The 13,752-nt window shown below is 39.6% G+C and overlaps 1 protein-coding gene across 1 annotated transcript in view; it reads right to left on the bottom strand.

Annotated features, from left to right (window-relative positions):
• The window catches only part of xrn2 (5'-3' exoribonuclease 2), an 86,530-nt gene that overhangs the window by 36,722 nt on the left and 36,056 nt on the right, over window positions 1-13,752 (bottom strand). The window contains exons 16-20 of the mRNA XM_078556387.1: window positions 10,457-10,569; window positions 5,495-5,630; window positions 4,741-4,848; window positions 2,440-2,529; window positions 1,102-1,174 (exon numbers count right to left, since the gene is read on the bottom strand). Of these exons, the coding sequence (XP_078412513.1) occupies window positions 1,102-1,174; window positions 2,440-2,529; window positions 4,741-4,848; window positions 5,495-5,630; window positions 10,457-10,569 (520 nt within the window). The remainder of the gene's footprint in view (window positions 1-1,101; window positions 1,175-2,439; window positions 2,530-4,740; window positions 4,849-5,494; window positions 5,631-10,456; window positions 10,570-13,752) is intronic.

Here is a 13,752-nt window from a genome sequence, read left to right as displayed (position 1 = left end):
AGTGGCTTGCAACAGGAAATGAAGTAACTAAAGACGACTGGATTTTGAGAAATGGTTTGAATTTTTCAAGCATGTCTATTGTGCACATTTCTCCGATTTGCATAAAATGAATGCTTTTATTGCAAGGTTCATACAGCACAGAAACAGGACATTCGGTTCAACAGGTCCGTGCCAATGTTTATACTCCACATGAGCCTTCTCCCAGCCTCTTGAACTAACCCCTTCAATATATCCTTCTAAGTCCTTTCTTCATGTGCTTATCTAGCTCCCTCTTGAATAGATCCATGCTATTCACCTTAACTATTCCTTTTCGCAGCGAGACACACACACTACAGTAACAAAGTTTTCTTGGACTTCCTGTTGGATTTATCAGTGACTGTCTTTAGTTACGACCCCTCGTTTTTGCTTCGCCCCACAAGTGGAAACATCTTCCCTATATCTGCCCAATCAAATGCTATCATAACCTTGAAGACCCCTCGATCAGGTCACCCCCACAGACTTGGCTTTTCTGTAGATGAGAAGTCCAGCCTGGTCAATCTTTCCTAATTAGGTATAACCTCAAAATTCCAAGCAATTCTTTTTTGCACCTCCTCCGGTGGCTCTACATCCTTTTTAATATAGAGACCAGAACTATTCACAACACATCAACGTACTGCAAAATTTCGTCAAGTCAGAAAATTATAAGTAAGTCTAGCTTTGAATTCTGCACCTAGGAGTTAAATGTTTATTTCTGAACTTGTGGTTGAATATCTAGACTTAGAGAAAATAAAAGTATTTTAAAATCCAATTATAATATCATCGCCAAGTAAGGAACAGAAACAGAATTAATCTGTTTCATTCTTATTCATCTGTCAATAATGACAGCCAAAATCACCCACTCATTGTTGATCCTTGTTCAGCTCCTGAATCAGAGCAGTCAAATTACTTCCAGTAGTTTTCTCAAAGCTACTTCTGCTTTTAATTTGAACACTGGGTCTTGCATATCTTACTGCTTTTCCCTATAAACACCTACAAAACACAGCTGTCTTCAATCCACATTTAAAACCGCAATATTCAGAGAAGCATATTATGATAATGATATACTGAAATCCAAAATCCTACCTTGCCACGCATATTTCTTTCCATTTAAATCGAGAGCAAAATCATCAGGATAGAAATCAATGATTGAAGATTCCTGTTATAAAAAATAAATGCTTCATCTGCTGCTTTGTCCAATCTCAAATTATAAATATACTCATCCACTTTTTCCTCCAGGAAAAATCATCTCAATTTGGATCAGTATTTTATGTAGCTTACTAGAATCTAATTCACAGCATATTCACGTTACTTTTCTGTGGGGAATCATACAAGATATTCTTGTCAATTTTCAGCCCATTTGTCAAGCAATTAACAGGAATATGCATTTAAAATGGTTATTTATACCAATCTTTGTTCTCATTAAGGGGCATTAGCATTTGCTCCAGAAGATCTATCAATTTCCTATGAAAATCAAATGACCAAGAATTGCAAATTACAATTAAAATTAAAACTGAGTTTCACATTTTATAAGAATAGAAATGAGCAGTTCAATCCAAGGGTAACTTGGATGGGAAAAATCTTAGTTCTAGATACATTACTGATTATACTTGCAGAAGTGTCTTTGAGACTTATTCAACAGGACTCAGTATTAATTGTCCTGCAATTAGCTAGTTTTGAGATTAAGGGTGGCATACTACAAGTCATGTAGCTAGGGAAATTAAAACAAAGTGCACAATTTGTATTCAGTGCATGGTTTGGGTTTTATTAAAGGACGGCTTATTTACTACACATTCCAAATTTTACACCAACCAAGTTGAAGTGAACAGCATTTTAATTTTGTTGATCTGCATGTTAGTGAAAGCCAGGTTACATAACCCATCTTAGAGAAATGCAATAAATACTTCAAGTTTTGTATTATCTAAACCTCTCGCCTTACAATGCACTGCAGACTGTTAGAATCTTAGAAAGTTTATAGCACAGAAAGAGGCCATTTGGCCCATTTTTTCAGCCAGCGCAGGCACATGAGTCACCCAGCCTAATCCCACTTTCCAGCATTTGGTTCATAGCTCTGCAGGTTACGGCACTTCAGGTGCATATCTTATAAAGTCAACCTTCTAAATGAGTTGAGGGTTTCTGTTATCCTATTTCTTTTTATTTTGACTATTTCCACAATTGATTGAGAGCAACGTACATGTAACTCTAATGTGGAAGGGAAAATGAAAATCTTCATTTGGACAGAAAAGTCAAGTAATGAAAACGAATGCGATTACATCACCAATTGTTCAAATTTTAAATCTAGTTGAAAATTTGAAGTATTAATTTCCATCATCTTCCATATATGCATACGTTTACATGGGTAGATCATGTAGAATATCCATTTTGAGTAACAGTCATACCAAAATTTCATTTAAAACAACCTACCGGATTCACCATCAGTTCTCTCCAAGTCTCAGGAAGGAAGTTGCCACTCGCTGCAGGAAACACTCCCATCAACTGTTCCAGTGGTTTGAACTGCAAACAAAGATTCAAATATGTTTACATGCAAGTATTCAGGACAACACATTTCATACTCATGCAACGAAATGTTCTGCCTAACTAAAAAATTATTTTTGTAAAGGATGGAGGAGGAGCAGGGGCAAGAGAAAGGCAAACAAGGGATGAAAGGAGTGGAGAATAGCAGAGGGAGAAGGCAAACAAGTGCTGAAATCTGGATCATCTGTGGGATGGGGGGGTGGTGGTAGGAGTGCGAAAATGGTGGTCAAGGAGGCTAATAAAAAAAGTGAAAGCTTAAATTAGGACTAACGATTGTGTGAAGATTGTTCACTGCAAGTGTTTGTTTACCAAAACCAAACATCCAAAGAGGGAAGCTTATTCAGCAATGTGTAAATTAATCTCAATTTAGTTAAATATTATCTGCCTTGCATACAGTATTTTCATTATGTTCGTGGCATTAGGTTAATAAAAGTTCCAGAGCATCCCTCTCTTGCATCAGGGGGCTCAAGGTTAAGCTAGCCTGTTTACGGTGCTCAAAGGGAAGGTGGCACTAGGGGCAGAGATTAGGAGGCCCAGGCAATGTCAGAAGGAGAGGGGGCCAATTTTATGAGTGCTACATTAACATTAAAAAAAAATCATACTTGTAGGATCCTGAACAACCTCATAGGTGCCACCTGGAAGGGTGACTATGACTGAAAGCAAACCTACGAGATGAAAGGAAAATGGCATTTAATTTTTAAATTGTGGAAAGGATGGGGAAGGGAGAGAGAGTTAGGAGGGTTCAGGGCTCTACAAAAGCCAGTATTAACATTTAAATTGAGTGTAAAAAAACACAAAGAAAAATGATTAATCTAACATGAAAGGAAAGCAAGATGGCCCTGACTTTTTCAGAAAGGAAGATTCTAAGCTACCCAGTGGTGAATTGGTGCAATTACAGCACAACAAAGTTCGAGGGAGAATCCATTGTCCCAGTATTTGATGGAATGAGCATCTTGTAGCAAGCCCCATTATTAAGACGGTTTTTTCTTTCACTTCAGTTCAAAATTTTTTCACGTGGAACTGTGAGCTGGTAATGGGGGCAACAGCGTATCTGGGATCTTGGAGAACACAGGGACCAACAGTATATTTCCTTAACCAATGAGATTTAAGGCTTGAGTAATAAACAAATGAATGACATAGAAGGTGAATTAGAGTCAAATCAGGTACTTAGAGAAATAAAGTGAAGGAAAGGTATATTGGGTTGAGAGAGAAAAAAACTGAAAGGAAAAGAACTATATATTTTTTAAAATTTCTAACAAAAATTCACTAACTATAGGAATGAGACACCACAGTTACAAATGTTTCCTTTCTGTGTCACAGAGTTGAGTGGCACTGCAGAACATAAAATTCATAATGTTAAAAGCTACTTGCACTGTTCAATTCCAGCCACAACTTTCTGGGACAACTTCAACTGGAAATTAATGCAATCTTTCGAAACTCACGGGGAGGTGATATAAGCTGTCGTTTTTGCGAGGCCAGCAGCAGAATAGTGTGAATTGACCAACAACTTGCACCGATATTAAATTCATGTGGCATCTCTTCCTTGTCCTAAGTTGCTGGACAATTTACATGTTAATAATGGTATATGCATTAAATGCACTGCTACTCTGGCAGCAAATTCTGGTCAATAGCAAGTGAGTATAAGAATTATGATGGGAAAAGTTATCAGGAACTGTGTAGTCAGGAAGCCTGTATGGTGCTACAATATAGCCACATATATGTAATTATATATCCATGTATGTGTGAGCACACACACTTGCGCACATACACAAGCTCCCATCTGAGAAGTGCGTTCCTGTTAAATTACTGTCTTAAAAAAATATGTAATGTGAACCATTGTAACAATTCAGCAACAAATGCATGTTTGCATATCAACACTATAGCTTACAAGTGTTCAATGTACAACACTGGAGACACCCGAACCTGAAATCTTCATTCCAGTATACATTGGGGGTGACATTACCTAAAAAATCACCATAAACTTTACTTACCAATACTAAGAATTCCTTCAAATCACACCTGGGGCCCAACATGGTGATTGGTTACCCATGGTGATTGTAGAGTTCACTAAGTTGCATCTCAAGACTACAAACTTCTCAGAAAGTATTTCACCATTTTAGATGACGGCAAGCCAGCATAAAGTACAGTATGCACTTATTCCTGAGGGCTGAACACACTGTAAAATCTTACCGGTTTTGTTCCCTTTTCAAATGTGGAAGGCATATCTTTAATGTCTGTGAAGTCTGAAGCGAATGGTGCATAGTGGAATGGGTAGAACCACTTCCAGGAAGCACACCCCTGTGAACAGAATTTAGCTTTTTAAAAAAAATTAGAAGGTTTTTTTTATATAGACAATCTTGTTAAGGTAGAGGGAACTTACTTATAGTACATGGCATTTACTTTTTAAAACCTACTGCACAGACCCTGAAATAGGATCAGTCACCATTTTAGACTGCCACTGGGGCACATATTCCAGGGCATGCACTGGATAGCTCCATTGCAAACAGCAGTTGCCACAACTTCAAACTATTCCAAGGACCAAACAACCCACAAGAAACTACTTTAATAACTAGGAATGCAGGCCATCCAGCCTCAAGTATGTTTTCCTTGAGCTGGGTAGCTTTTGGATGCTTCGAAGTCTCTTCTTTCCCTTCTACTGTTTGCAATGAAATGCTCTGAGGCACTATCTGTAACTTGGGTCACCCAGAAGAACATAGGGGGCGAGAGAGAGAAGAGTGAGACACTGCCTGAGTTGACCTTGTTTTGTAAAAATATCAATATTTCTGATAGGAGTTATTTTATTCTGTAAAAGGGAAACACTCAAACAAATACTCCTCCACACTATTCCTTCCCTTTTAATATTTGTAAGAACTCTCAATTTGGAATCCACCATGCGCTGCAACTTAACTCCAACAAGAGGTCAAGAACAAAAAAGCTTACGTACCTGGTAATAGTACTGAAGAACCCAACACAAACCTTCAACATACGATTCTACAACTTTTCTGCGGAATTTTTCATCAGAAGCATCAACATCAAACTTGTTTTTATAGTAACGTTGTTTCCAACCCTCTTCCCAAAGCCTGTATCATAAAAACAAGATTTTATAACATAAAGAGCACACCAACCTTGCAGCAAAACCCAAGTCAAAATGCCTACAGAAACCTATCTAGTTGTGATTCGGTTGCCCTCATTCTTTGAATGCAGTTTATCCTCCGCATAAGATAAGGCAGATGGTGGTCAACCTGCAACCCCTGCAATCTAGCCACTGAAGTCAAGGCAACTTGATCCTACAGTATTTTCACTCATTCCTTATGTGCTGGCCTGTCCTGCGACAATTGCTGGGCGTGGAGCCAAAAGCACCTCATCCTCATTTAGCACAATCACCTCATCGGTAAATAAGTCATAATCAGAACATTACGAGCTAGTATCAGCAACTCAACATTTCTGAAAATTAATTGAAGCATTTATTGAAGCCCCATTTGCTCCCCCTTCCTCCGTCCCCTCCAGGTGCTGTGATCACACCAAAAGAGCTTATAAATGGAAAACACTTGGCTGTTCCACCTTAAAGACATTAACACAATTCTGCACAGTCAAGTTGAGAGAGGCAGGGAATAAGTGTTTTAAAATCAAGAAGCACTCACTGGAAGATGTTTTTGCGTTTATCAACAAGATATGGAACATTTTCTCCATTTCAGGTACCAACCATCCACATCAAGTGCACCTAGGTCAGGTGTGGTAAAGCAGCATTCCTCCATGTTCCAATCAATCGCAGAGTGCCCTCAATTACAGTGTGATATTTCCATTTTCCACAATAGTTATTCTTGAACTGAGCATGAGACTGCCCGGTTTTAATACCACTGGTGACCATCAGGAACTGGTTCAAGACTGTCTAACTCATTTGGTTTCTAACTCTTATAACCGTATAAGAGCTTTACAAACATTCCAGAATGGATGAATTCTAAACCAAATTCCAGGGATTATATCAAAATGCCACAGCATCACGATATGCACAAGCAGGCACATATTCTGCAGATCACGCAATACAGAAAAGCTCTAATTTTGCAGGCAGCCAGAGCATGATACAGTCAAGGTTTTAAGAGGTGAAATTCAAAAGGCCACTGTGCATTGCCAGTATCAGCTGTGGCTCAGGAGGTAACACACTCGCCTGAATCAGAAGGTTGTGGGTTCTAGTCTCATTCCGGAACAGAAAAATCAAGGCCGACACTCCAGCTGAGTACTGAGGGAGTGCTGCACTGTCAAAGGTGCCTTTTTTTCAGATGAGACATTAAACTTAGGCCCCATCTGCTCTCAGGCAAAGATGCACACAGTCCCACGGCACCATTTCAAACAACACCATGGGAGTTATTCCTGGTGTCTTGACCAATGTTTATCCCTAAATCAATATTAGTAAAACAGATTATCTGGACTTTATCACATTACTGTTTTGTGAGGATTTGCAAATTGGCTGCCACCTCCTACATTACATAGTGACTAATCTGGCTTTGGGTAGTTGTGCCGGATGCTATATAAATGCAAGGTTATTTCTTTTTGGAAAGGTGCTATATAAATGCACGTGCCCTTTCAAAAAAAATAGTTTCAAGCTTAAATTCTGCACTCTCCTGCTATGTTTAAACATTTGTAACTGTCTGGTGGCAGCAAACTATGGTCAGAGTTGTCTAGAATACAGCACCTATGAAAAGCCAACCCTTGACTGGCTTTGGTAGGAATTTTCATCAATTTACACAAAATCGTAGACACTCTGCTTCAAGGGATGCAACTCGAGCATTGTAGCAGTAGAGGGATCATAACTTAGGGTGGAGCCAGCAGTTGTCGGGTTCCCTGTTCTTGATCACTGCCACATTAAGTTACAATGCTGAGGATTGCAGGGGAGGATCCTGCCTACCTCTGCCCAGAAAGTCTCTGCTATTCTTGCAGCCAGCAGGACATTCACCAACAAGAAGCAGGCCTTCTGCATGTGGACCACATTAAGAAAGTTCCTAACTGCAAGCAGGGTCAGATTGCCATGAGGAAACACATATGAAAGAGAAGCACCCAAATTGGAGAACCCACAGTCACAATGCCCTGCCGTACATCTGGCAAAACAGCAAGAAGCATCTCAGAAACCCTTCCTGTCAGGTAGGAGACTGTGCAGCTAATAAAGTGGGTACCTACACCTATTATGTAAATATACTTAATCCCAGGATTTGTGCCAGTTCTGGCAGCTCAACAGCTCTCCAAGGATAATAATACAGCAATTCTCAGAAAATGCCTGAGGAGCCAATCACTGATCTAAATACCGGCATAAAAGAAAGCTAGTCACTAGAAACAGCACTTTATACACACTCAAGACACTTATTTCAGGTTAAACTGGTGATCTTTGTGTTGACAATTTACTCTGTTTCAATTTGGTTTATGGTTTTATCTTTCCCCCCACCCACCCCATACTAAAAATAAACATCCTCAAGGTCTGCAACTGCTACTGTAACAGAATACCATTGGCTTGAAAATTTTCTTCAGGAAGTGACAGAGAGCGAGCACACAAGAATTGAGAACACAAGTCAGTCAACTCGAGAGGAGAGAGAGAGAGAAAGTGAGAAAAATAAAAATTAACAAAGGAGACAGAAAAGGAGAGCATGAACTTTCATTTATTTGCACCTTTCACACCTTCAGGAAGTCCTGAAGAGTTTCCTAGTCATTGAAATACTTTTGACGTCACTCATGTAGGAAAATGCAATAGCCAATGTGCACGGTAATCAAACAGATGGCCAGTTAATCTTTTTGGTGGTACTGGTTGAAATAGTTGCAAATCTGGACAAAAGCAGAATTGTCTATTCGATTTGTGCCATGCTACATTTCACGTCAACCTAAACATGTGGACAGGCATGGTTTAATGTCTCATCTGACAGGGTGCATCCTCACTCCTGTACTGAGTTGTCAGCCTAGATTATGAGCTCAAGTCTAGAGTGAGACCTTCTGAATCAGAGGCAAGTTAGATACTGGTGAACCAATCTGACACAAGAGAGTTGTTTAGGGCTATACGTTTCACAATGGCTGGAACCTGCTCTTTCTTTTAAAACAAACCAGCTATTTTCTTGGCCTATATTAGTTTACTTCTATGCCCCATTTCTGTACTTCTAGAGCCAAAACATTCAACGTGTTTTGATTGTCTAAGGGATAAAACAAATTAATAAAAATCTTTGAGCTAGACAATCTCCTTTGTCCTATTATTAGTAGCTGCCCCCCCCACAAAAACTTGATTTAAGAGAAAGGAGACAGAGGCCACCTCAGAAGCAATGTTCCTCCAGCCCCACCCCACTCAGTTTCCCCATTTACACATCAGAAACCCTAAAGGGTTTTCAACTGTTCTCAATCTTTTTTGACTTCATCCTCAGGGTGTGGGCATTACTAGGAAGACCGCTCTTAGTTGCCTTGAGAAGGCGGCAGTAAGTCTTCTTCATGAATCGTTGGTTTGATACAGTTGAGTAGCTTGTTAGGTCATTTTAGAGAACACAAAGTCAACCACATTGGTGTAGGACGGGAGTCACATTTGGGTCAAACTGTATAGGGAAAGCAAGTTTTCTAGTCATGTTTACAACAATTTGAGAGATTGTTGATCACCGTTACATGATGTTCGATTTCAAGTTTCTTTCATAAATAAATTGAACTCAAATTTTAAACTGCCATGGTGAGGTTTAAACTTGCATTCGAAAAAAATAAGAAATAGGGGCATTTGGCCTCTCAAGCCTCCGTTGCCATTCAATAAGATTCTGGTGGAGCTCCTACATCAAGTCCACTTTCTCATCCAATTCCCTGATTCCACAAGCACCCAAAAATCTATATCTGAGTTTTGAGTATTTTCATTGACTGAGCATTCACAACTTTTTGGGGTAGAGGATTCCAAAAAGTGCAGGTATACATATTGGTTGGAGTCCGTAACTGAGGTAAGCAAGTTGCTTATGGTCGCAAGTATACGCAAGTTGCTTCCAGCTCACCCAATATTGAAGAGTGATCAGAGACAAAACATCAAAAGTAAATGTACAAAATGACAGAGGCAACGTTTAATGGATTTACCTCCCCCACTCTTTAACAATGTCTGTCTGTTTTCAGAGAAGGATGATAGAAAAATAAAACTCCACCACTTCAACCAAGATGTAAATGATACAATAGCATGTCGTAGAGAGCAGAGTGTGAAAAATGTCTGGACACATTCATTCAATTGCCATTTATTTTAGGAGATTATCAGGATCATCTGGAGCTACACCTAGTTCGGAATTGTCAGCTCATCAAGAGTCTGTGCATGTCACTGGATTACAACCACAGTACTGATGCTAAAATGGCAGTATAAAATAAGCCTTCAGTATAAATTAACATTACTTTTTCTTTCAGCCATTACTGCTGTCAGACAATTATTTTAATCGAAAACCAGTGCTGCTTCCCAAGGGTCAACCTCAGTTCATAATATTTAGTCTTAAAGTATTCAACCCCAACCTTCCCCTCCACCCCCGCCACAGCACTGTATGCATTTTATAGTCCCCAGTGATAACTATTCAATGGAAATGGACAGAACTGGTTAGTGCCTGTACAGGCACTCAGATTGAATATTCACATGTGCATAAAAAGGAGAGTTGTCTGTCTAATTTAGAGTTTGATCTGAGAGAGAGAAGAGACTTTTAATAGAACAACCTACTTGCATTGCAATTTCACTACTCAATCAACAGCTCCAATGTCTCAAAGTGCTTTGCTCAGCATTCCTGTACCTTCCACATTAATTACTACTCGATAAATGGTAAAGCAGTTATGGGAGAGATGATGGCATTTGTTACTTCAAATTAAGTGGTATTAATTAGTGCGCCTATTTTAGAAATTTGCTGAACAGATAAACAAGACAATCAACCAATAACTGTACCTGATGTTGTCTGGTGGCTCGTCATCATCTTCATCATTATCCCCATTCTTCCTCTTCATTCCTAGAGGCACTGGGCTTCCGTCTGAATTCGAACTATTGTTGGGAGCTGATGCCTAGAAAATTAAAAAGGGAAAATTAAAAATAAACTTTACACATTGCTTTGTAAGCAACAAATAAAAAATCGCAACTTAGGGTGAAAGTTTGCCTGCAACCATGTTGGCGTTCCATGTACTTCTGTTTAGAACCAAGACCTAGCAAGTCACAGAAATTCATGTCAACATGAAGTGTCACTGAGATCAAAAGAAAAGCAACAGTAAAACAGGCCTACAATCTCACAATCAAACAGCGTCTATACATGATTCAAATATCACTTCAGTCAGTCGGGCATACTGCTGCCTTCTTAAAATAATGAGCACTAGCATATTTAATTCAAAGACCCATACATCATCATCAATTCTGGAACATTTCCTTTCAGGCAATATTCCGTAACAAGAATCATCACATGAAGAATACCATCTTGCATCAATTTTATGCATCTTTGCTACTGCTTTTTTAGTAAGTTAAACTTCTAATTTCATATCAATGGAAGGGAACAAATTTTGTTTCCATCCAAAATCAGCATTACATGTTTGCTGTTTAAGTATAGCAAAAGTTGGATGAAAGATACTCCAGCAATTGCTTCAAGTACATCCCTATTACTGAAGTGCCAAAATTGAATTTTTCTCACTAGTGAAATGTAGCACAACTCAGTAAAGAACGCAAACAAATTATTCACAGGAATGATTCCCAGGATGAAGAACTGGATGAAAAACTGTACTTATGAGGATAGATTGGAGAGGTCGGGACTGTTTTCCTTGTAGAAAAGAAGGCTGAGAGGAGATCTGATAGAGGTATTCAAGATCCTGAGGGGCATGGATAAATAGTGAAAAACTGTTCCCACTCAAGAGAGCATCAAGAACGAGAGGGCACAAATTCAAAATAATGGGCAAAAGGAGTAAATAGGAAGAAACTTTTCCCCTTAGCGGAGGTGTCAATAACCAGGGGGCATAGATTTAAGATAAGGGGCAGGAGGTTTAGAAGGGATTTGAGGAAAATGTTTTTCACCCAGAGTGTGGTTGGAATCTGGAACACACTGCCTGAGGGGGTGGTAGAGGCAGGAACCCTCAATATTTAAGTAGTATTTAGATGAGCACTTGAAACACCATAGCATACAGGGCTATGGGCCAAATGCTGGAATATGGATTAGAATTGATAGGTGCTTGATGGCTGGCATGGGCACAATGGGCCTGTTTCTGTGCTGTATAACTCTATGACTCTAAATGTGATTGGGTGAAAAAATTTTCCTTAAGGGTGGTTGGAGTCTGGATCAAACTTCCTGAAAGGGTGGTGGAGGCAGGTTCGATCAAGGTATTCAAAAGGGAATTGGATTGCTATCTGAAAAGAGAGGATGCGCAAGCTTACAGGCATAAGACAGGGGAATGGGACTAGGTGGAATGCTCTTGCAGAGAGCCAGCAGACTCGATGGGCCGAATGGCCTCCTTCTGCACTGCAAAGATACTGTGATGCTGTGGATTATCCTATATTTGCATTCTGACAATTTGAATTGCTTCATGCAGATGCTGCATAATAATGGCTTAGCAACATTGCTAGTTTCCTGGATGAAAACAATCAAAACCTGCTCTCTATTGACAGTGGTTAATTGGCAGTGAACAACCAATGAGGATGGGGGGGGTTGGAGTTTGTGATTCAATCAATCTGCTGTGTTGAACTTAGCTGATCTCACATGCGGCATCACAATTATCCTTAGCGCCAAGTGTGGAAGACCAGAGGAACACAAATATTCTGAGCCTGGGGTCCCGTTACAGGTTACTATCCGTTAACCGTTACTATCCATTAACCAGTGCTGGAAATATGTCTGTATAGACATTAGGTGAACACTATTTATCGTGATATTCCCCATGATCGATAGATAGCTAGTCAGCGCAATGTTTACGCTCACAAGAAGAACGTCCACTTGCAAAAAGTGTCAGAGGCCATGACTCGCCTATGGGACTGTATCCCAGCAACATTTGCAGAAACGACTGGAAAAAAACTGATGGAAGGAATAATGGAGTTTAAAACTGAAAAGATATACTATGAAAAGTGATGCTCAATGTTTCCTAGAAATACTTTGTTCATGAAGTTGTCCCCGTACCCTCATTTACATGAAAATATTCTCATTTCACACCAGAGGTAAAAATCAGGTTATGCTATAATACTAGAACACAAAGACATTCGTATGAAATTCCTTTGTCAACCACTTTAAAGAAAGCATTTGCATATTTTAAATGGGATAATCCTCTAGTAAACTCGCAGCCAGGAGTTTCCTACAAATGATTTAGTGCATGCATGTGCTTATAATTGCACAACATCTGTTTCTTTTACCAGATCCAGATTCCTTTAGTCATGCAATTTCATGGAATTGGCCTTTCCCTTTTTTCTTCAGGATACTTTGGAAATATCTACAGGATTGGGCAAAGTCAACATGGATTTGAGAGAGGAAGATCATCTTTGACAAACCTACTGGAGTTTTTTTGAGGGCGTAACTAGCAGAATAGATAAGGGAGAACCAGTGGAGGTGGTGTATTTGGATTTTCAAAAAACTTTTGATAAAGTCCCACATAAGAGGTTAGTGTGCAAAACTAAAGCACATGGGATTGGGGGTAATATATTGACATGGATTGAGAATTGGTTAGCAGTAGGAATAAATGGGTCTTTTTTGGAGTGGCAGGCAGTGACTAGTGGAGTACCATAGGGACCAGTGCTTGGGCCCCAGGTATTCACAGTATATATCAATGATATGGATGAAGGAACCAAATGCAATATTTCCAAGTTTGCTGACGACACAAAACTTGGTGAGAGTGTAAGTGGTGAGGAGGATGTTAAGAGGCTCCAAGATGATTTCGACAAGTGGGTGGACAAATAAATGGCAGATGCAGTATAACATGAATAAGTGTGAAGTTATCCACTTCGGTAAGAAAAACTGAATGGCACAGTATTACTTAAATAGTGAACGTGAGACTCCAGGCGCACAGCAATGTGGTTGGCTCTTTTTAAAAAAAAAAGCCCTCTTATTCTTATCTGGCATGAAAGAGAAGGGGCAGATCAGCCATGATCTTATTGAATGGCAGGGCAGGCTTGAGGGGCTGAATAGCCTACTCCTGCTCCTATTTCTTATGTTCTCTGAATGAGGGCAATTAGGGTGGGTAATAAATTCTGGCCGAGCCAGCGGCGCCCACATCCCATGAGCGAATAAA

Source organism: Cetorhinus maximus, chromosome 14 (assembly GCF_964194155.1).
Source record: "Cetorhinus maximus chromosome 14, sCetMax3.hap1.1, whole genome shotgun sequence".
Lineage (NCBI taxonomy): Eukaryota > Metazoa > Chordata > Chondrichthyes > Lamniformes > Cetorhinidae > Cetorhinus > Cetorhinus maximus.
Note: the sequence above shows the minus strand (reverse complement) of the source record. Positions and strands in the feature narration are given on the sequence as shown.